A 23,767-nucleotide genomic window follows, 5' to 3' on the forward strand; every position below is an offset into this window, starting at 1 on the left:
TGCCTCATCCGGGAAGAGCACAATGGTGGTGCCAACTTGGGCCAGTGAAGCAACGTCCTCCACAACTAGACTGAAGAACAAAAAAGGACAGCAACTTGTCTGTTCCCCTTCCAATTCCCCAACACTGTTCCCATCCCCCAATTCCCCAATAAAAGTCTTAAAAAAAGAGAGAGAAAAAAAGAAATACACAAGTTCTTCGAGAGAGGAAAATTTTTCTTGGAAGTGAAATCATGTCAAAGTAAAACTACATATAATATATTAAATACTCATAGCAAATGTAGGATTTTTTTCACCTCATTTTTAAATAAAAGGTGTGAACATTGAAAAATCTGAGGGCATATCATTAAAGAAAAAGCTTTATAAATATGAACTTATACTTGTGTCTAAGTTACTAAGACCCTGGTATATATCTTTATGATGATTAAATATCTTACATGGACTGAATTTAGAATACCACTCTGGTTAAAATAACTCAGTAACATATCTATAATGACAATAATTCTTGACTAACAGTTATTGATTGAGTGCTTACTATGTGCCAAACACTGTTCTAAGGACTTTATTTCTCATTTAACCTCCACAACAATCCTATGAGGCCCGTGCTAATGTTATTTCCTTTTCACAAATGAGAAACCAAAGGGTACAGAGATTGAGTTGTGCAGAAGGTCATAGAGCTAGCAAGGGCCTGAGCCATGATTTGAATGCAGGGAGTCTGTTTCCAGAGCCCATGCTCTATTTCATTCTTTAGACTGTCTCCTAGCATATAATCCCTAATTAATCATAAGTACTGTTTCTCCCAGGTAAACTGTTGAAAGAAGCTGCATAATAATCTATTCAAGGATGAGAACTTGAAATGTGTTTTAACCTAGTTTCTGATGGAAAAGAATATGAATTTACATTGGACACCACATGAGCAGCATGTGCAGGGCAGTTTTTCTGTTTAAACTTTAAGAAACTTCATCTTCCCACCTCCCCCCTACAGAGGAAGGGCCCATCCACCTTCCTATGGAGGTATATCCCAGTTGGCTTGCAGAAAAGACTATGTTTTCTTCAAAATTATTTTTGAATCTGCCCAAGTAGCCCTGAAATAGTGCTGTGTTGAGATGAGTTTTCACATAATAGAGCAGGTCAAACATGTTTTTCTAAATAAGGTAACTAAGGATAAAAAAGTTTAGTACTTGCCCATGAGTCAAATATGGGACTTCTTATTCTAATTTCAATGTCTTTCTTGCTGGTCAAGATTATTAGAAAATTAGAAATGAGCATCAGTTAATATTAAAGTATTTATCATGTAATATAAGAACCAACGAATAAAATTCAAGCTTCACCTTTTACTACTTTGAGAGACCCTTAAAGAATGTGAAACTTGAAAGAGAAGATAAAGGGAAAAAGGCATGAGTCTTCTAATCTCATGAAACGGAGATATGGAAAGGATTCAAATTTTTTTACTGTGATTTCAAAAAAAAAAAAAGGTTGCTTAACCTTTCAAAAAATACACTTCTTATTTCTACCTAAGATAGTGAAACCAAACCAAAAAAAAATGTAGAACTTGTGTAAGAATTATGTCAAATTGTTTTTCAGTGTTTCTTGTTTTACTATAATTCAGGATCATTGTACAATTGAAAAGTAATTTTTAGCTGGATTTGTCACCTTCCTTCCTCTCTAAACCACAAAAATAGGGTCAAAAACTCTTTAACAAAAACAAAATGCAAAAAACAAACAAAAAGTTCATGTAAAATAGGTTATCCTGATGCAGAGTAACTTCGTACACACAGTAAAGCAAGCTTTTCCCAATATTAAAACTGATTATTGTCTTTATGAGCAGTCTTAATTCCAAGTAATAAAATGTTGTGCAAACAGAAGTGAGACTTTAAAACACACTTTGTTTATTCAGATGTCAAGGACCAATGTAATTTTAAATGCTAGGTTTTTTTCCACATAAGGTTTAGTTAAATACGTACAAAGTTGAAAATTATAATAAAAAGCCCAAAGAATTCAGATATGAGAATTAATCAGAAGCAAAAGAGTCAACTAAATTGAGGACTGAGGGCCGGCTGAGTGGCTCAGTTGGTTAAGAGCTCGCTCAAGAGTTTGAGCTCTGAGCAACAGCAGTTTGAGTCCCAGCCCGAGCTGAGCAGCCGCTGAGCTGCCAACAGGTGGCAGGATGGCTCAGCTAAAAAAAATAAATAAATAAAATAAAAATAAATTGAGGACTGAAAGGAACTTAAAAGTGTGTACAAACCAAGCCTTTTCATTCTATGGATGAGTTAAATGAGTCGCTGAGATGCTACGTGGTCCCAATTCACTCGGTCAATTAGTGCTGGCACAGAAAACACCCAAGTTTCTGTTATCCCGTCTTTCTACCCCCAGAGCAGTTCATATATTAGGTAGTATAACAATGAAAAATGCTTCTCTTTGTTTTTATACCAATATGGTGCTACTGACCCACCATCCCCAGGGTTTGAAATGGGTCTTGTTCCCTAGAGTGAGTGATGGATTCATCCAGAGCCTCCTTCATCTATAGTCCAGTTCATCTTAGAATCAGTGGCATCGAGCTGCCCTATAAGTCACAAGGGTCTATATCTGTAACCAAGAAATTAGTTTTTCTTGCCAAAAAAAATTGTTCACGCCTACTTAGATTGATTATGTGGCTTGGCTCTATCAGAAATATGCTTTTACTGGGAAATTCAATGTTTACTCATAGCTATATCTACTCGTATTATTAGTCTATTTAGTAGCTATCTATGTCCACATGAACCTTAAGAGAGACGAGAAAGGCAGCATTGGAACAATTCTCTAGTGCAGAGAGGATACACATTTCATTTCTGAATTACACATTTATCAATTATTCTTAAGATGTTTCCCAGGTAAACATGATTGAGAATGACACTGATAGTTACGTGATACTACAGCATGTTTAACTCAGTGAAGTAGAAATTTCAAGTTGAAGCTCTTTTTCACTTTAAAATATTTGCAGAATTTGCTGTATCATAGAGTAGTATATTAGTAGGAAAAGAAAATTCTTTTAAGGATTTAAAGATATGTACTCCTTGAATTCTAATGCTTGTTTCCATATAATTAAAATAACTCAGAAATATCTTGGTACTTGAAATATCTAGCTTCACTTTCAGAGATTCATCTTCTATTCAGTCCTCACTGAATTCTATAAATATCTTTTAAGTTTAGGTCATGTGTTATATACCCTCAGATACTCCCACCTCCCTCCCCGTTTTTTTAAACCAATGGAAAAAGTATTTGAACATTTATGTGAATAGAATACAAAGATAAATAGAAACTTGGTGTGTGCAGAGTATTATATAATAACAACATGTAGTTGCATACCAACATCCTTCCTTCTGTCCTCACATTAATAACTCACTTTATGGGGGCGTGGAACTTTGGGGAGGCATCACTATTAAAAAGAGTGGGTTAGCAAAGCTTCCCCTTCCAAAAGAATATTCAACTCCACCCTATTCAAGTCTTGTACTCTAGCTAAACTGATCAATGACATTTCCCCAGAACCTTTCTGCCTTCTTTCCATCTCAGCTTTTGCTAATGCCTTACTTGTTGCTGTATAACATCCCCATCATCCGCTTATTAAAATCCTACCCCATTTCCTGGAAGTCTTTATTTCTAGCAGAAAGAAGCCTCTCCTCTCTGATAGGTCTGACTCATCATGCCTTTGCAATGCAGCTATTTCACTGACAGTCTTAACAACGTTCTATTTACCAGTCAGGCTAGATCTTTGCTCATCTAGCCTGGTCTGATTCAACTCCCATTTACTATGCTAGCAGCTTTCATATACATTATCTCGTTTTATTTTCCCTAATTGCCTCGTGAGGGACATGGACAGGAAAATTGTTCAGTAAACATTTGAAGGATGAAAGAATAATTGAATGAATGAATGAATGCTCGCTCAGATCTCACTGGTGAATCCTTGAATATAGAGATCTTAATATATTGCTTCTAGTTAGGGAAATAAATAAATACAAAAATTGTGTGTGTGTGTGTGTGTGTGTGTGTGTGTGTGTGTGTGCTTGCATTTCAATAATGTTTACCTAGGATATATCTTAATAGACATTTTCTAGCCAAATAAGTAATATAAATAGCCAATCTTGTTAGTGTGTATGTTGGAAATGAAAATAAAGAAAATGAGATTTTTATTCTTTGAATCAATACCTTTGACTTCTAGCAGATACTCCTTGGGAATGTTAAGAGTATCAGTTTTATAATTGAAGGCAAAAACACTGTGTATAAAGCAAATGGACTTTGTCTTCACGATGGTGACAAAAGTTTACATATATTACCTGTGTGGCCTCACTCACTTATTTGTTTCATTTTATTTTATGGGTTTTGTTCAGTTGTGTTTTGTATTTGGTTCTAGCTGAAAATTAGAGTTAATTACCTATTTTAGGATAAAAGTACCTTGGATGCTTAGATGATAGTACTAAGTAAGCTAGGCATTAACTAATTCATGGAGTTGACGCTTATATGTATATTCCTAATATATAAGGCTCTTCACACCACTGTCCAGTGATCTGGGGGGATCTCAATAATTAATTAGGAATACTGAATTACTATTACTCTCATTGATTATAACTAAGTTTATAACTGAGTTTTGATAAAAAAGACAACAAAATATGGACATGTATACTACAGGGAACTAGGAAACTTGCACCAATACTTGGTGTTTAAGGGTCAAGATTAATTCACTCCAGAGAGCAAATGATTATTTTCATTTTCTGAAATTAAAGGAATTTATTTCTAGAATATGAAGTATCACATATACATCATTTAAGCATTAATACATGTACAATAAAGTATTTACAACAAATTAATACATCTTAATGGGTAAATCATATGTTGGCAAATAACCCCTAATTTTCAAAAAGCTTCAACATGTTTAAGAGCTATGTAGAGATAAATTTGAAGATACAGTTTACAAAAATATCTTTTTGTGCTGAACTCACTCACCACCACTATCACCGCCTCACACAGACCAGTTTGAACTATCAAATTGTAATTGACGTTAGGAAGTGTATTAATTTGCTAGGGCTGCTACAACAAGGTCCCACAGGTTAGTTGGCTTAACAAAAGAAATTTATTTTCTCACAGTCTGGAGACTAGTAGTCTGAGATCACATTGTTAGCAACATTGGTTTCTTCTGAGACCTCTTGCCATGGCTGGTAGGTGGCAGCCATCCCTCTTTGTAGGTGGCATTCGTCCCTGTCTGTCTTCACATGGTCTTCCCTCTGAGCGGACACATCTGTATCCAAATCTCTCTTACAAAGACAGCAGTCATACTGGATGAGGGCCTGCCTTAAAGACTTTATTGTAACTTAATTATCTCTTTCAAAACCTATGTCCAAATATGGTCAAATTCGGAGGTGCTGGGAGCTGGGGCTTCAACATATAAATCGAGGGGGGTGGGAAGGAAGAAGGGGTGCAATTCAGCTTATAAGGAGAGAGAGTGTGTTTTTTCAAATGATCAGATTGCTGAGTAAATGAAGTAATGTTATTAAAATGACAAGTAATGTATTTATTGGTTTAATTTAGGAGACATTTGGAATGATTAGCCTATTTTAAAAAATAAAAAAACAAGTGGAAGTAAGAAAAAATTAATTGTAATATTTAACCAGCATAACCAAATACTGACTTATGACATTTTCCTCAACAGTGATACTAGCTGAAATGTTGAACAAGCCATGAACTATTACTTTTCATTTATAAAACAATGATTAAAAATCTCTTTACCTACCTCATGAGATTGTTTAACAAATAAAATAAGAAATAAATGGCAGTCCTCTGAGTGTAAAGGTTCTAGCCAAGTCATTATTGAGATTTTTTAAAATCATTTCTATTCTTATTGCTGTTCAACTCTAGAACTTACCATGAATATTTTACTCATTATAAATAAAAACGTCAACCACTTATTAGTAGGGAACTCTTAACACATTGAACATTGTCAAATTCAGGAAGTCAACTGGGATGCAACAGAAAGCAAGGAGTCAGGAACCTAAATTTAAGATTTGGCTCTTGTCAGTACTGGCTGAGTAAACCTGTTCAAATTATTAAACCTCTTGATATTAACTTATTTCTCACTTAAATATACTTATTTCACAGGAATCATTTATAAGGAATAAATGTGATAACATACGGTCATTTGTAAACTATAAGTCACTATCAAACACAAGACGATGGCATATTATTTAAAATATAATTTTATATTTTATGTGACCAAGAAATCTATTAATGAGCTATTAAGCAGACAGTCTTAATGCATGAACATGTTATGTTTATTTTATCTTAAAATTATACATTTTCAATAGATGTGCTACACAAAAGATGGAGCATAGTATCTTCACCAGAAAGGGAGATCACCTTGGTGAACCTGAAAAAAGACGCAAAGTATGGCTTAGGTAAGTCACTGTGAGAGTCTGAAAGTCTATGGCATGGCATTGGCATTGAGGCACCAACCTGCTTCTGATCAGGATACTGGCTGCTCACCCACAACCCCTTCACCCACCCGCCCAACCACGAAATGTCAAAGATGAAGTGCTGACAAGAAGCACTTCCACCAGACTTAACAGTCCCATCTCATGTATGTCACCTATTAGTCATATTTGCTATAACAGTCTCTACACTTCTGTGTGTCAAACGGCCTTAATCATTAGTCATTGAAAGTACCAGTATCATGAAGATCTTTTCAAAATGTGCTGTTTCACAGGATTTCAGATTATTGGTGGAGAGAAGATGGGAAGACTGGACCTAGGTGTATTTATTAGTTCAATTACCCCTGGAGGACCAGCTGACTTGGACGGATGCCTAAAGCCAGGTACTTTACAGTTTAGGAAATTTCCTAAGTACGGTATTTATTGATAGGCAGGAATTTGCACCGATGTCAAAAGTGAAACATGGGCAAAACAAAAATTATGAGGGGAGCGTGACATTTCTAAGGTTTAGCATGAATTTCTCTTTGTCATTGAATATACTGGATTGTCTATTTTTACAGGAGACCGTTTGATATCTGTAAATAGTGTGAGTCTAGAGGGGGTCAGCCACCATGCTGCAATTGACATTCTGCAAAATGCACCTGAAGATGTGACACTTGTTATCTCTCAGCCAAAAGAAAAGATACCCAAAGGTAATGTTGTAAATGTCTTTTAGCTGTGTGTTCTGTTTCACTTTTCACAAGAACTTTAATACTTTGGCCCAATTGGATTTCAGCTCCTTATTTCCTTTCTGGAAGTGCTAAATGTATAGTTCTGATACTTTTAATTTTATGCATCAGTATGATTTTTTCATTCATCACTTCAAAGATTTTTTTATTTCATTCTTCTTTAGTAATATAGTTGACCCTTCAACAACCCAGGGATTAGGGGCACCAATCCCCCTACCCCATGCAGTTGGAATTTCTTGCATATCTTTTGACTCCCCCAAAACTTAAGTTGTCTCCTGGCAGGGGATTGGCTCCAGGACCCCCTGTGAATACCAAAATTCATGAATGCCGAAATCCCCTATATAATACGGCTTAGATCAAGGCATACAGTTGGCCCTCCACATCCACAGACTCCCAGCCACGGATTGAAAACAGTACAGATATTTAATAAAAAAAAAACTGTATAAATGGACCCATGCAGTTCAAACCTGTGTGGTTCAAGGGTCAACTGTACATGCATTAAAATGGATTTGTTGTGCAAAATTGATGACACGTAAGTAAATCCTCCGGAATACTTGGTGTTTTCCATCATTTCTTAAGTCAAATCAGAAATCAAATTCATTATCATTGCCTAATTAATGCAGTGACATAATAGTTATTTATGAAGTCCTGTCCTGAATCAAATCATACAAAGGAAAAGAATAACAACATACCAGAAATTTAAAAACAAGACCATATCATTTTATCTGATCATCCCTGCCATTGGCATGTGGTGGGAGAAAAGGCACTTGATAGAGATCAGGCGAATTGAGTTTGAGCCATTGCTAGGCCACTTATTAGCTGTGTGACTTAAGTCCTCTTGAGCCACAGTTATTTTCTTTAAGAAGAGAGGATCACGGGCCTGCCTTGTCTGCCTCGAGCAGAGTTGTTATGAGGTTCAAGTGGAAGGGCAGTGTTTGTGAAGGAAGCCCACATTGCACATGCAGTGGGCAGTGGGCAGTGGGCAGGGCTCCAGAGCCTGGGGTTAGATTCTGGCTCTGCCACTTAATAATACATACCCTGAGTAAATCATTTGAACTTGCTAGGTCTCATTCTGCTCATCTATCAAATGGTGAATATAAAAGTGCTTATCTTGTAAATTGTGAAAATTAAATAAGATTATGCATGTAAAGAGATTGGCACATTGCCTGGTATCTATTAAGCACTTAAATGTGAGTTTTAGCTATCATTATTAACAGTATCTTTCAAAAACATTGATGTGCTGGTACATGTAAATTACTTTCATCCCAAAGATACTGGGAAGTATGTATAAGAATTAGTTCATAGATGGTTTAGTTAGTTTAGATAGTGAATTTTAGGCATAACTTTAAACAATTATAAAATAGAAACAAAAAACAAACTTTCATACAATATGATGTGACAAAAATTTCTTAAATTTTATACAGGTGAATCATACATTGTAAATATTTCTTGCATTTTATACCGATGACTGGTTTCCTCTTTTATTCATGAAATACTACATATATTGTGTGTATATATAATATATACTAATGTAAATAATAGTTTCAGCACTTGTTTACTATGAATAGACACAACAAAGAGAAACCACCACCACTGCTCAAAAGAGCCTTATGATCTAATTGTAGCCTAGGGAAAGGAAGACGACAGCAGTTGAAAATGGTAGCATATTTCTTACTTTCAAGCGGCTAGGACCGGAAAAAAAAAAAAAAAAGCAGAACATTGGGTTCCATTACTCACCATTATTTTGGCAAAAGAGCATATGAATTCAAAAGAAACTGATTTTCTCCCTGAATAATGCTCTAAGTGACTCTTCTTAATTTTGTTTTCAATAGATGTTTTAGAGAAAATTTATTCATTTATTCAATTGAATGCCTGTAATGTACAAGAAAGATACAGAACCTCTACCCTCATGGAACTTACCCTTTAGTGGAGGTGACAGGTTTTGAACAACGAGAACTATGATAAGTGTTAGGAAGAAGTCCAAGGTGCTGAGAGAGCATTTAACAGAACTTTACCTGGTATGGGGATCGAGAAAGCTTTCTCCCTGGCACACTTTCATGAGGTTATTTTATCTTTTACTATCCATCCTCAATAAAAGTTAAAAGCATAATGTTATAGTTCTGTGAGATTATTTTTTAGAAAGGTAGATTAATCGTGGTGTGTAGCTATACTGTAGTGTAACTTGAAAAGAGATAAAGCTCAAAAAACCTAGAACATTATTAGTATGTACCTCAGGCAGTCCTTCTCAATTACCAACTACCAAAGAAGAAGGCTTTTTGTTCCCTAATTTTTTTAAAGTTATAGTATATACTAGTTTATTTAAATGAATCCAATTTATACAGAAACCTATGAAGTAAGAACTAAAAAGTCCCCTTACCCTAGGGCCAGCCGAGTGGCTCAGTTGGTTAAGAGCTCACTCAAGAATGCTAGCTCTGAGCAACGGTGTCACCGCTTCAATTCCTGGCCCAAGCTGAGCTGCTGCTGAGTTGCCAACAGGTGGCAGGGTGGTTCAGCTAAAAAAAATAAAATAAAAAAATAAAAATAAACGTCCCCTTACCCTGTTTCCTAGGGAAACTATTTGGTATGTATGTATGTAGCCTTGTGTATATTATAGATAAATTCTAAAAAAAAAATGCAAGTGTGTGTATAATACATACACACTGTTTTTCACTAAATCTACAATTATTATTTATATCCTGAATATCAATCTGTAACTTGCTTACTCAATATATTCTAGACACCCATGAATATATACCCTTTTAATGTGGCATTATATTTTATGTTTATATCAAAATTTATTTTTTTTCTTTTGTTGTGTATCCAGGTTAGCTATAATTCTATTACAAATGTTGTTCCAACAAATGCACTTGTTTACATACCATTGAAAATGTTCATATTTCTAGAGATTCTAGATACTACTTAGAAGTAGATTAAGTAATATGCACATTAATTTTTTTGACAAATGCTACCAATTTGCCTAAATTTTATCAATTTACAGTCAACCAAGTAGATATGACAGTGCTCTTCACATATTAGCAGTGTGAGAAATTATCAGCCATTCTCATTTTTGTCAACCAAATAAGTAGAAAATTGCATTGAACTGCATATCCCTGAGCAACAGTGAGAATCTATTTTCATGTATTTATTAGTTTTGAAGATTTTACTCTGAATTTCCAGTTTACATATCATACCCTATTCCATAGGAGTTTTAAACTCTTTCTAATTGACTTTAAGAAACTCTTTGTGTATTAGAGATTTTAACTTTATTTTTTGTTATTTTTCCATATATTTTCTCTCCAGTTGCTCATTACTCTTTTAAGTTCTCTGGACTTTGCTTACTACATAAAACTTTTAATTTTTTGTAAATTTGCATCTGTAATTCTTTTGCACATGTCTTCTGTGGTTTGTGTCTTAGGAAAGCTTCCTTAAGTAGCTTTTAGTAAAAGCTATTATATAAAAAATTTGGAGTTACCTTTCTTTTTTCTTTTTTTCTTTTCAATTTTTATAAGTGATTATTTGAGCAAAGTGATGACATATGCCAGGGAGCAAGATCTCAAATGCTTCCTGGAGTTACCTTTCTTGATAATTATTTCGAGTCCAAAAAATGCAATCTTGTAGGACAGTATAATACATATAAATAACCATTAAATAAAAATCAAGGATTTTTGGAGACCCAAATTACCTCTAGATAGGGAATCAAGAAATTCTTCATAGGGGAGACTCACCTGAAATAAGCCTCAGAGAACAGAAATGGGGAGTAAAGGTGAAGGGGGTATGCATTTCAATAGAAGTTGCCTCAAGAATGCACAAAGGAGGGAGCAGAGGAAACAGAAAGCATCTTCTTTATCTGTTGGGTCTTTGTCATGGTTCCAGGTCCCGGGTCAGGTGTTGTACATGTGTTATTCCATGTAAAATCCTCCCAGCAGTCATCAGCAAATATCGTGCATGTGTGTAAGCACAGGCATATGTGTCACTAACCTGCTATTTTCATTGATGGATTTTGACTTTTAGTGCCTTCTACTCCTGTGCACATTGCCAATGGCATGAAAAATTACATGAAGAAGCCTTCCTACATGCAAGACAGTGCTATAGATTCTTCTGAGGAGCACCGCTGGTCACGTGCTACCCTGAGGCACATCTCAGAAAGCTCTTTTGGGCTGCCTGGGGGCCTGCGGGAAGGGAGCCTGAGTTCTCAAGATTCCAGGACCGAGAGTGCCAGCTTGTCCCAGAGCCAGGTCAATGGTTTCTTTGCCAGCCATGTAGGCAACCGAACCTGGCAGGAATCACAACATGGCAGCCCTTCCCCATCTGTCATATCCAAAGCCACTGAAAAAAAGAGGACTTCTACTGACAGTAACCGAAGCAAAGCTAAAAAACCAGGCATATCTGATGCAACGGATTACTCAGACCGTGGAGATTCAGACATGGATGAAGCCACTTATTCCAGCAGTCAGGATCATCAAACACCAAAAAAGGCATAGTTTAATTTGAATCTTTGTTTTTTTCCTTTAGCAAAGCAAACTACAGCAAATATATTACAGAGCAGAATAATCTGCTATAAACTACTTACATTATTCTGGAAAGGAGGAATAATTTCTATATTATGCTACTAATTGCTACTGCATTTAATGCTAACTTTCAGAGAAATTAGCAGCTTTCATTACTAACTTTAGAATGGCTATTCTGGGAACTTGCTACTTGACAATGCAAAGGAATGAATTTTTTTCTACAAGTTGTTTGTCTCTTGGGTACTTAGTGTTTATAAGAGAATATATTTTTCCCAAATAGCTCTTGTAATGGGCATTCGATTTTATTATTGATAGCCTAAATTCTTCTGAGGTTCTGAATGTATGATAACAATAAGAACAACACAGAAAATTGCTCATTTCCTAGAAATGATACAAATTTAAATTTACATTCACTAGCAGATTCAGAAAAGAACCTTAAGCCCTTTCTTCACTGAAAAACCAACATTCCTCACAAGAGGGTTATGCCTTATAAATGGGGATCAACTGTTGTGCCTATGTTTATATTGGCTTTGTAAACATAAGCAAAGTAAACATGAAGCCTACTCATCTTAGAAACTTCTAAGTTAAAAGCTACATCTTGATATATAAGATGTGATCAAACAGTACAGTGAATGTTTAAATAAAATTTATTACAGTAAAAGACACATTGCCATTAATCCCCCTCGCTTCAAGCACACTTATCCCATCGTTCATGCCACTTTCTGAAGCAGTTCTGAAAGTCCTCTTTTGTGAGTGTTGCACTGTCGTGGCTGCCTCAATGTCCTGAATCGATTAAAAATGTTTACCTTTCACGTCATTTTGACTTTGGGAAAGAGCCAGAAGTCTCACCATGCCAGATTCGGTGAACAAGGTAGATGAGGACACACCATAGTGTTTTTATTTGACAGAAATTGCCGTACCAGAAGCGATGTGTGACACAGAGTGTTGTCACGATGGAGGTTGATTTATGGCACACTTTAAAACACACCTTCTTTCAACCATAGCTCACACCTGACTGACCACACCGAACAAGTTGAACCTTGTCACACACTGTTACTAAGGTTCTACATCATTTCCCGTATTGAAGATCCCTGCCTTCCTGTTGGATGGCACTCAGCAGCAGCATTCACCATATTTATTGATCACAATGGAAAGGCTCCGTGTCACACATGGCTTCTGCTATGGCAATTTCTATCAAATAAAAACATTATGGTGTGTCCTCATCCACCTTATTCACCAGATCTGGCACCATGTGACTTCTGGCTCTTCACAAAGTCAGAATGATTCAGGACATCAAGGCAGCCATGACAGCACAACCAAAGACACTCACAAAAGAGGACTTCCAGAACTGCTTCAGAAAGCAGCAAGAACGAGGAGATAAGTGTGTTCCAACCAAGGGGAAGTATTTTGAGGAGGATTAATGGCAGTGTGTCTTTTAATGTAATAAATTTTTTTTTTAATTTAAACATTCACCATATTTTTTTTAATCACACCTCATATATTGATTTTTAAAGGAAATGGAAATACTTTCTAAATTTGGGAGTATAAAAAGCATTTGCAAAAGCATTATGAAAAAGCCGGGTTTGAACTGGGTTCTGGGCTTCTCTCTGCCATATCGAGCTCTTTGATCTGAAGCAAGCCCTTTAATCTCTAAACCTCAATTTCCTCAACCATAAAATATGAAGGCATTGGATTAGAGATCTCTAAGATCTCTTCCAGCCCTCATGATCTTTGAATCCACTCTATCCCTTAATATCTTGCTTCTTAATTTTTCCAATAAACACATATTGAATCTTCCAGCAACAATTCATTTTGAGTCTAACAAGAAATCCTTTTGTCTGTTTTTCTTTGTTAAGGAATCTTCCTCCTCAATGAATACATCCAACAAAATGAATTGTAAAACCTTTCCTTCACCACCTCCTAAACCTGGAGATATCTTTGAGGTTGAACTGGCTAAAACTGATAACAGCTTGGGAATAAGTGTCACGGTACTGTTTGACAAGGTTTTCAATTGTTTTCTCTTTTCCATTTCCAGCAGCCTATTGTATGCCAATTTATTAATTGAACTATTTTGCTTCAAAAAGGAAACTTGTCAAATACTTCCAAAATTAAAAACTTGAATAATATCTTAAAATTTTTTTAAAACCTTGAGTGCACTAGTCACTTTTTCCTGTGGTTTTAAAAAAAATTAGACAAATACTACCTTCTACCCCATAGATTTAATACTTGCTTAATCTGATACAAGACTTAGAAAATATAAAATTAACAAATATGCTTTGTATACATATGCTAGCTTCTGTATGAGCATGGGATAATACCTTTTAAACTACATCATAAATAATTACTGTCTAATGTATATTTACATACCCTTTCTCTCTGTAATATAGCATAACTTGTAAGCATGATTAGTATCTTAAAATTACAGATTCTCAAGGAATATGTGTACTTTTAAGGTAATTAAAATATGAACACAGGCTACTTGCTAAAATTACTTTAGAATTCTATTGATGAATATACTATACCCTAAATTGTAACATTATCATTTATGATATTTGAAGGGTATTGTATGAAAAGCCATTTAGAAACGGTAGAAAAAGCACTATTAACATAAAGCTATCTAAAAGAAGACCTAATTTTCTATCATTTTTTAAAATATTATAATCCTTTTCCATTTGCCCTTCATTTCTTTAGAATTTTACTTCCCTGTTGTGAAGGGAAATGAAAGCTGTATATCCACAAGAGATGGAGAATCTACTCATTACATCTCATCTGCACTATAACCAAACTTATCTACCAAAACCTTTCAAAATGAAAAAATAATTTTCTTTGACTCATGAGATTTGCTTTCAGATTAGCAAACATGATCTGAAGTATATTATTCCACATGCTGTTTTTTCTGACAGTTATGTTCTCCCACTAATTTTATATAGATGGATTTTTCTTTCTGCTTGCTCATAATGCATGGTGTAGACTTACAAAGGAAGAGCAATTCTTCATGTTGTCAAGATCTGGCATGTTGTTACTTTCTGAATAAAGAACTTTCCTAAAAGTAACTGCTTTAACATTTGGAAAACTTAGCTAGGAATATTCTTGGGTATTGAAATAATTGCATGTGCTGATGTGATGTGGCTGCTTTGGCTGATGAATTGAATGCTTTCTATGTCTCAGCTTTGAAAAATGGGGTGTGAAATTTTTCATATTACAAAATGTTATTTTGTCTTTTTCCACTTAGGGAGGTGTGAATACGAGTGTCAGACATGGTGGTATATATGTGAAAGCTGTTATTCCCAAGGGAGCAGCAGAGTTCGATGGTAGAATTCACAAAGGTAGAGTATTTGTGTGTATATGGGAATTATATATAGGATTATCACTTCAACAAGTAAATAAGGAATTAAAAAGTTGATATAGACCTTCAAATCATTCATAATATAAGAATTATTTTAAGACTTCAGCATTAAAAAGTTCCTTGACGTCATTCCAAAACTCTCCTTTCAAGCTTATTCTCTAATATCAGAAAATATTTTGACAGTGTTTTAATTCATGGTTTGTACTTTCTAAGAAGCAAATTGCCAGAGAATGAGAAAAGGGTAGTGCCCTTGTAAACACACTGACATCTACATTTCTAATAAGAGCTTATAACTAAGTTAGTTCCCTCTAGCTGCTCTACATTTGTAGTTCAGTGTATTTTTTTCCATAATTTAAATTGATTTTACAATATATACAACATCTTATTCTAAAATGTACCTAGGATTAGCCATAGAATTGGGAAAGAAATTAGATTCATACGAAAGAAACTGACACAGTTTTGCCCAGACTCTCAGTCTCTCCTCACACAAATTAGTACAAAACATTGTGCAACGTATTAAATAGCATGATGATATTTTATGATTCGCTTCTTTCAAAATGACTGCCTAATTTATAGGTGATCGTGTCCTAGCTGTCAATGGAGTTAGTCTGGAAGGAGCTACCCATAAGCAAGCTGTGGAAACACTGAGAAATACAGGACAGGTAATAATAGATCATTATTCCAAATTTTTAAGATGCCTGAGGAGAATGTAATTGTGAGTATTATCAATCTCATTGAGATCTCCAAATTTGTTAGTCAAGAAACCAAGCCTGATTTATATAAACATTCTGGTATTTTTGTTTCTTCCGAATTGGAAAGCAAGTATTATGACAAGAAGTTTTTTGCTGAGGAAACTGGCATTCCATATTGTATCACATTTAGCCCTAATATAACCAGCGATCTGACAGGGGGAATGGTGGAGATTGTGTTTTTTAAAATTTTTCGTAAACATCTACAAATACCTAGTGATTTTCACTTTTAGTCATTCTTCAGCCCAAAGGCCAGATTCATTTCAGTCTAATACATTTTGAGTCAGGACGTTTACCGAATTCTTTATAATGATCTTTATATTATAGTACAGTGGTGATGTTATTCAAATGCCCAAATTTTCTATAACATGGTTATGTTATTTTTATAATAGATTTTTTCTTTTTAATCATTTATCTTTTTTATACAGAAAATAAACACGATTTGAAATTTTCAATCCCTTGCTTTTGTCCTTATATATTTTTTCTCTATATATTTTGGTAAACCAGGTCTTGACTCTAAATGGTTTTATATTATCAATTATACAAGTCCTGAAATTTTATCTACTTATAATTCTTTTTAGTTAATGAAGTACTTTTTAATTTGTCCAGTTGGTTCATCTACTGTTAGAAAAGGGACAGTCTCCAGTATCCAAAGAACATGTCCCTGTAACCCCACAGTGCACCCTTCCGGATCCAGATGCCCAAGGTCAAGGCCCAGAAACGAAGAAAATGACATCAGTCAAAGACTACAGCTTTGTCACCGAAGGTCAGGCCATGCAAGACTGTAATCTCACCTTTATCCTGGCTTATTTAAAACTGACTATTGCATGTTGAATTACAATTCATGCCTGAGTCTCTTTAATTATTCTTGTCAAGTTTAAATAATAATCTGACAGCACTTTAGTGAATTAAAAAAAGAAAACAGACACATATTTGCAGCTCTTAGAGTTTGAAAGACTGGATAATGAAGTCAGGCGTAAAACAGATTATGGTCACTTAATAGTACCTTAATTAGTTGTAAAATTCAAAATTATATTTGTAAGGCAAAAAAACAAATCTAAATAATTACTGAGAATATCTTCAAACCCATATGAAACCTTGACTCTTACATTTTCTATGTTTCCATTTAATTTTATGGATTTGTCGAGCTAAACCTGGATAGAAATTCACCTAATAGTTCCCAGATACTGGTCTTTCCTATAAACTTTGACAGCCCTTGGACACACTAATTGATAGTAAAATAAGAAAATTAAAAATGATGTAGGGGCCAGCCAAGTGGCATGATGGTTAAGAACTGGCTTGGGACGCCAGAGGGCCCTAGTTCGGATCCCACATGTGAGGGCCAGTGACACTGCCCTCTACAAAAAAAAAAAATAGGAAAAAAATGATGTAGTAATGAGCTTTCCCTAAGGTTAAATGTGTTCCTAATACAGAAGTATCCTTTACTCTGAGATTCCCTTTATCTTCCTTTTAAGGGGCATGAATGTCCTTCATAAGTAACGGTGGTGGTAAATAGTCATTGTTTGGTCTTTTGTTTTAAATCATTATTTGATTACAAAAATGTTATAATTCTGACGTTAGTCCCAAAAATTAGGAGAAAAAGTAACCCAGCCTACATTTTTCCTGATTATGAAAGCAAAATCAGTGTACCCACTTCATCTCACTGCCCTCAGCGTTCTTTCTTTAAAAATGTTTTTCATTCTTTTCTGGTGGTTCTTTTGATTTCTTGATGAGAATTTTATAGTAATGTCATCACAATTTACTGGATTATATCATATCACACCAAAACATTAGGAACGATGTCATCTTACTTCCCCAGGCCCTTCTGTAACATTTGTTTTGCTCTTGTTACTATTTCTCTCCCACTGTATACCTGAATTTCTCTCATTCTTCTTCTCTGAATTTTTTTCTTCTTTTTCTCTGTTATTCTACAGTCATAAAACACGTGGGATTAAAGCATAATTTCATTTTCAGAATCCTAATTTCAGAACCCTCCTTTCTGTTCAAGCAGGTAATTCACTCAGCTTAGTCCATTAAGTTAACTTTTCTTATTGCTAGAAAGAGATTATGAAATAGGATTTGAGTACAGAAAATGAATTCAATAAGCGCATATAAAGCTATGAATATGGTGGAATGGGCTTTTTTAAAATGTGTCTAAAAGTGTATATGTTTGTATTTTGCTATGTATACATCGCATATTAAGAGTATTTAAATTTTTTATATCTTTTTTCTCCAGAGAATACATTTGAGGTAAAATTGTTTAAAAATAGCTCAGGCCTAGGATTCAGTTTTTCTCGAGAAGATAATCTTATACCTGAGCAAATGAATGCCAGCATAGTAAGGGTTAAAAAGCTCTTTCCTGGACAGCCCGCAGCAGAAAGTGGAAAAATTGATGTGGGAGATGTTATCTTGAAAGTGAATGGAGCCTCTTTGAAAGGACTATCTCAACAGGTGAGCCCCCAGCATATAGAGTGCAGCATTTTTAATGATGAGATGGATTGGCCTTTCAGAATGATTTCATAATGCTGCTTTAACTGTCTCTTCATTTGTCACTCATGGTGCCCCCAGGAAGTTATATCTGCTCTCAGGGGAACATCCCCAGAAGTATCTTTGCTTCTCTGCAGACCTCTACCTGGCGTCCTACCAGAAATCGACCCTGCTCTTTTGGTGAGACCTATGAAAAATAATTTATATTTTTATAGAATTTCAATTGGGTGATTAATTCAGCAGTAGTGGTTTCGTCATTGCTTGATCTCCTGGGTTTTATCCTAGTTACTTCTTCAGCTAGGAATATTTTACCTTGTGTGTGTCACTTCTGAGTGTATTCCATATTTGTAATATAAAGTAATTTAATTTACTTTCTCTTCTCTCCCTTCCAGTGCTAGAATTCTAGGGTTTTAGGAAGTTGTTTTCTAAGCGTGAATAGAAAAAGACATAAAATAGTGGTTACAGAAACCTTTTGTTTATTTCTTCATTGAACCAAATTGGAAAACATAATCCTCATTCTGAACTAGCTTATATAAAAATGAGAATTATTTAAGATTTTTTTCCATTTCCTTTTAATAATAGAAATCACAGAGTTTGTCCATTTCCCTTTCTTATGTCAAGGAGTAGCTACAGGATCCAAAATCTATTTTGATGGTTATTTTTAAGTTGTATACTAATGAGTAAGAACCCATCCATAGATAAATAATAATACAACTGGAAAAAGATAGCCTTTGTCCTAGCTACTTAAAATAATGTTCCTGGGGCCGGCCGAGTGGTGCGATAGTTAAGAACTGGCTTGGGACGCCAGAGGGCCCCGGTTCAGATCTCACATATGAGGGCCAGTGACACTGCCCTCTTCAGCTAAGATGATGAACAACAGCTCAACCTGGAGCTGGGCTGCTGTGAGTCGCCGGCGACAGCGTAGGTTGCAGCCCCTTGGCAGTGGGTTGCCATGGGCTACTGTATGTAGCCAGCAGCCAGCATGAGTGGCCAACAGCCAGCGTGAGCGGCCAGCAGCCACAGTGAGCGGCCATCCAGAAGCCGGCGACTGATCTGTCTCACCCGGGAAGAGCGCAATGATGGTGCCAACTTGGGCCAGTGAAGCAACGTCCTCCACAACTAGACTGAAGAACAAAAGGACAGCAACTTGTCTGTTCCCCTTCCCCCAATTCCCCAGCACTGTTCCCTTCCCCCCAATACCCCGATAAAAATCTTTAAAAAAATAATAATAATAATGTTCCGTTACCAGTGAACATGACCCCTGGGTATGAAAGGCAGAAGTGTGGCCCCGGAAAATTTAACCCCTTATATCAGGCAGACCAGTTTCAGAACAACATTAATAGAGAAGTAACATTTCTGTAAGGCGCACTATAAATATCATTTTAAGAGATTACGTTGACTTAGGACACCAGTTAGGAACTGGTAGAACTCTCTGGATGAGTACATAAATTAATATACTCTTTCTGGAAAGCAGTCTGGAAATATTTAACAAAGCCTTTTAAAACATCCTATGTGCTGATGACAGAAAATTCTATTTCTGTTATATAGAAAATTACAAGTAAATAATGAGAAACTGAGGTGAAAATCTACATGCAAAGAAGTTCTCCTAGATTTCTTTAATAGCCAAAAGCTAGAAACAACTCTGTATCTAATAAAAGGAGAGTTCTGAAGTAAATTAAAGGTATAGCCACCTATAGGATTATTACACAGTTTTATGCAGTTTTCAAAGCGTATTTAAGAACCTCATAAAATGCAGAAACCTAAATTTTGAAAGTAGGATACAAAGTACAATATATAGCATAACTCTAATTCTGATTTAAAGTATAAGTTGTATAATATTAACTTGTTATGTTTATGTATGATTCTTTATAATGAGCAAAATTACTTTAATTATTAAATTAATTGGTACTGTAATAGAAAGTGCTGTTGTTCAACATGTTCATTTTCAATTACGTGTTCTAAAGTTAATATAAGTTGTCACACCCAGATCTCTTTCAATGTGTCCATTACAGACCCCACTGCATTCACCAGCACAAGAACTTCCAAACAACATTAAAGACCCTTCTCAGCCAGCATGTGCGGAGCAAGGTACCAGCTCAGATGAAAATGAAATGTCTGACAAAGGCAAGAAACAATGCACATCCCAATCCAAGAGAGACAGTTATAGTGACAGCAGTGGGAGTGGAGAAGAAGACTTGGTGAAAGCCCCAGCAAAGATACCAAATATGAACTGGAGTTCAGCTTTGCATCAAACTCTAAGCAACATGATATCACAGGCACAGAATCAACATGAGGCGACCAAGAGTCCAGAAGATACCATTTGTACCATGTTTTACTATCCTCAGAAAATACCCAACAAACCAGGACTTCAGGACAGGTATTGTCAATATTATGTGTCGTTAGAAACAGGAGCAGCAACCTACATTTCTCTTAGATGAAATGTGTCTATCTGTGAACTCCACAATGGTTAGGCATACGATGGCTCTATTGGATATCTAGCTATCGTGACTGACAGTTTTAGTTAGCAAACCAGTAAGCTCTCTCGCCATTTGACCTGAGCCTCGCTGCCCTCTTGAGCAAATTTACTAAAAACTGGGAAAGTTGTTTATATTGCACCATCATTCGTATTACTTAACAGAAAGAGAAGAAACCCATTTAGATAATGTTGGAGTGGGAGAGTAGGGGGTAGAAATATAAAGGAAAAGGGGAGGATAAGGGGGTAGAGAGTTTGCAAAAGGTAAGATATAAAAGTACAGAAGATGAAGAAAGAAGGAATGAATAAAAGCATAGAGGCATAAAAAGAGAAAGACTACATCTATACCTCTACTCGTTATTCATACATTTTACAGTTTGGTTATGTCTTTGTGTGTATTCAGATCCAGCCATATTTGTTCAAGTTTTTTTTGTTGTTTTTTTTTCCCCCTACTGTATCCTCCAAAATAACCACAGGAATAAGACTTTTATTCTTTTCTTATTTCTTCTTTTTATAATTATGTTGAAACACACATTAATTTTCTGATAACATTAGGTTCAGCCTTGAATTAACTACTAGGAATCAAACATATATTTATTTAACCTATCTTACTAATTTATGCAGCTTAAAGAGCTTCAAACAGACCCTGGACAGAGAATAAAAATTGATAATGTTAGCATATAACAGATGTGAAATAAATTCATAGTCCAGAGTCAGATAAAAAATAGATAGGATCTCAATCAAAAGCAGACATAAATATTTGTTAAACATTTTCTGTTTGTGGCACATACTTACTATATTGACATTGAAATGTATTTGAAAAAAGTCTTGCTTCTTTGTCTCTGTAGTAATCCTCCTTCCCCTCTCCCACCGGACGTGACTCCTGGGCAACCCCAGACAGAATCTGCTTCCGCTAATTCAACGGCTACGTATCATATACGTCACACTTCTGAGTCAACCAGACAGGAGAGCCTGACATCTTTGAAAAATGACTTGGAAAACTACCTTGAAGACTTTGAGCTGGTGAGCTCTTTGTTGTATACTAACAAATTAAAAAAAAAAAAGAATTCCACGTTTTCTCTCAAGTAAAACGTAGCCTCACACAATTTCCCTTCAGGGAAAAGGCTGTCTTTTAGAGTAGCTTCATATGCATGTCCAATAAATAGATAATGTATCCAGTATGTTTCTTTGCTGAGAATTAGGGAAGAAAGCAAAAAGACTTGGGTACAAATCCTGGCTCTGCTACTGACTTGTTGCAATTTGGCCGATGGCCTGCGAACACGTTACTTAACTCCCTAAGGTCTTAGTACTTAGGCTATAAAATGAAGTTAGTCACCTCACAGGATGGTGGTGAGGATTAAATGAAATAACATATTTAGAGCACCTACTATAATACAGTACCTACTGTTTCCCAAATTCTGATGAGTTACCTACTTAATTTTTAATCAAGTTCGAATGTAATTTTTTTCTCCTGCACATTTTTGTTGTTGTTGTTGTGCCCAAGTGGAATCCTTTACATTATACTAATAGCCCTGGAACTTCTAAACCTACAAATCCAGGTCAGAAGCCAAATTTCCAAAAATAATATCCTTTGCATTGATTGAAAGTTCATCTTTTCAGTACTGTTTTTATTATCCAAGTAATATTTATGTAGGAAAATTAGAAAACAAAGAAAAAGATTAAAACTACCTGTAATCTCACCACCCAAAAACCATAAACATTTGGGAGTTAATCTTTCCAGATATTTTGTTTGCCTGTAATTGTGTGTGTGTGTGTGTGTGTGTGTGTGTGTGTGTGTGTGTGTGTGTGTGTAGCACCTATATCTTCAGTTTCATTCTCAGCAATAGAGTGGAAATAATCTTCGAAACTTTCCTTGGAAATCTGCCATCACCCCTGTAAGCTGTGAGCAACCTTTATGTCTCAGTTGAAAAAAAATTTTTTTTTTACATAACTAAATATATGAAGTTGTGATATTTAATTACCCAAAGACTTCATATTTTAAAAAAAAAAACCCTTTTCTTTTGTGGCTCTTGCCATCTTGGCTTTCTAGAAATATATGAAGAATTTTCTGAACCGTCCCTTCAAAAAGTATTCTTTGGTCGTCAAAGTATAACCACTAATGTGTCCTTGTTTATCCTGAAAACATAAGAATTGAAGCATGAGTAAGTTCTGTCTCAAATATCTATAGACAAGCACATGTTGTATTTAAACCCAACTTTTACTTGGGGGACATTCTATCTAGAGTTGGGTAAACCTGGCTTCTTCACTTAGGCAAGATAAGTAACCTTTTAAGGTTTAGTTTCCTCCTGTGTTATTCAGTAGACATAATAGTCATCTTTCTGTTTGTCTATAGGGCAAAATAGACAACCTAGAGGACTCACTGTTTTCTTCCCTTAGGAAGTAGAACTCATCATTACCCTAATTAAATCGGAAAAAGGAAGCCTGGGTTTTACAGTAACCAAAGGCAATCAAAGTATTGGTTGTTATGTCCATGATGTCATTCAGGATCCAGCCAAAAGTGATGGAAGACTAAAACCTGGGGACCGGCTCATAAAGGTGAGACATTACGTGGAATGGATTCGTGCAAATGCAGGCAAAGAGCAAGCCAGGGCTGGAGAAGGAACAGCACGAAGGTTGAGTTAATGTAATACTGCTTCTTTGTTTGGTTTATGTTTTCCTTCTCCACCTCTTAAACGTAAAGTCCTTTATAGAGTTAACAGTTTGGAAAGTGTTTAAAGTTCCCTTTTTTATTTAGAAGTCTCTCTAATCTCAGTTAAAGCATTAAACAAGCTATCTTGGATCTCAGGGACAAAATTTCTGAAATTACTATTAGGATAAATTTCCTACATGAGCAAAATAATGATGCAGTTGTTAAATATTTTACATTACTACCATATTTTGCCAAGTGTAATGAGCACTTTTTTGCCCAAATTTGTGAGGGAAAAAGAAGGATGTCCGTTATACATGGGTAGTACTAATTCCGTATCTATATAAATATTTTTGATTCTTTTTTTATGCTTATGA

General features: G+C 35.4%; 1 protein-coding gene across 1 annotated transcript in view; it reads left to right on the forward strand.

Moving 5' to 3' along the window:
- The window catches only part of PTPN13 (protein tyrosine phosphatase non-receptor type 13), a 191,291-nt gene that overhangs the window by 134,435 nt on the left and 33,089 nt on the right, over positions 1-23,767 (forward strand). The window contains exons 21-33 of the mRNA XM_019668070.1: positions 6,330-6,419; positions 6,728-6,835; positions 7,013-7,144; positions 11,192-11,655; positions 13,545-13,676; positions 14,921-15,014; positions 15,611-15,696; positions 16,393-16,549; positions 18,020-18,234; positions 18,352-18,450; positions 20,283-20,647; positions 21,592-21,766; positions 23,141-23,299. Coding sequence (XP_019523615.1) covers positions 6,330-6,419; positions 6,728-6,835; positions 7,013-7,144; positions 11,192-11,655; positions 13,545-13,676; positions 14,921-15,014; positions 15,611-15,696; positions 16,393-16,549; positions 18,020-18,234; positions 18,352-18,450; positions 20,283-20,647; positions 21,592-21,766; positions 23,141-23,299 — 2,276 coding nt within the window. The remainder of the gene's footprint in view (positions 1-6,329; positions 6,420-6,727; positions 6,836-7,012; positions 7,145-11,191; positions 11,656-13,544; positions 13,677-14,920; positions 15,015-15,610; positions 15,697-16,392; positions 16,550-18,019; positions 18,235-18,351; positions 18,451-20,282; positions 20,648-21,591; positions 21,767-23,140; positions 23,300-23,767) is intronic.

The sequence above is a fragment of the Hipposideros armiger genome, unplaced genomic scaffold (assembly GCF_001890085.2).
Source record: "Hipposideros armiger isolate ML-2016 unplaced genomic scaffold, ASM189008v1 scaffold_515, whole genome shotgun sequence".
NCBI classification, from domain to species: domain Eukaryota; kingdom Metazoa; phylum Chordata; class Mammalia; order Chiroptera; family Hipposideridae; genus Hipposideros; species Hipposideros armiger.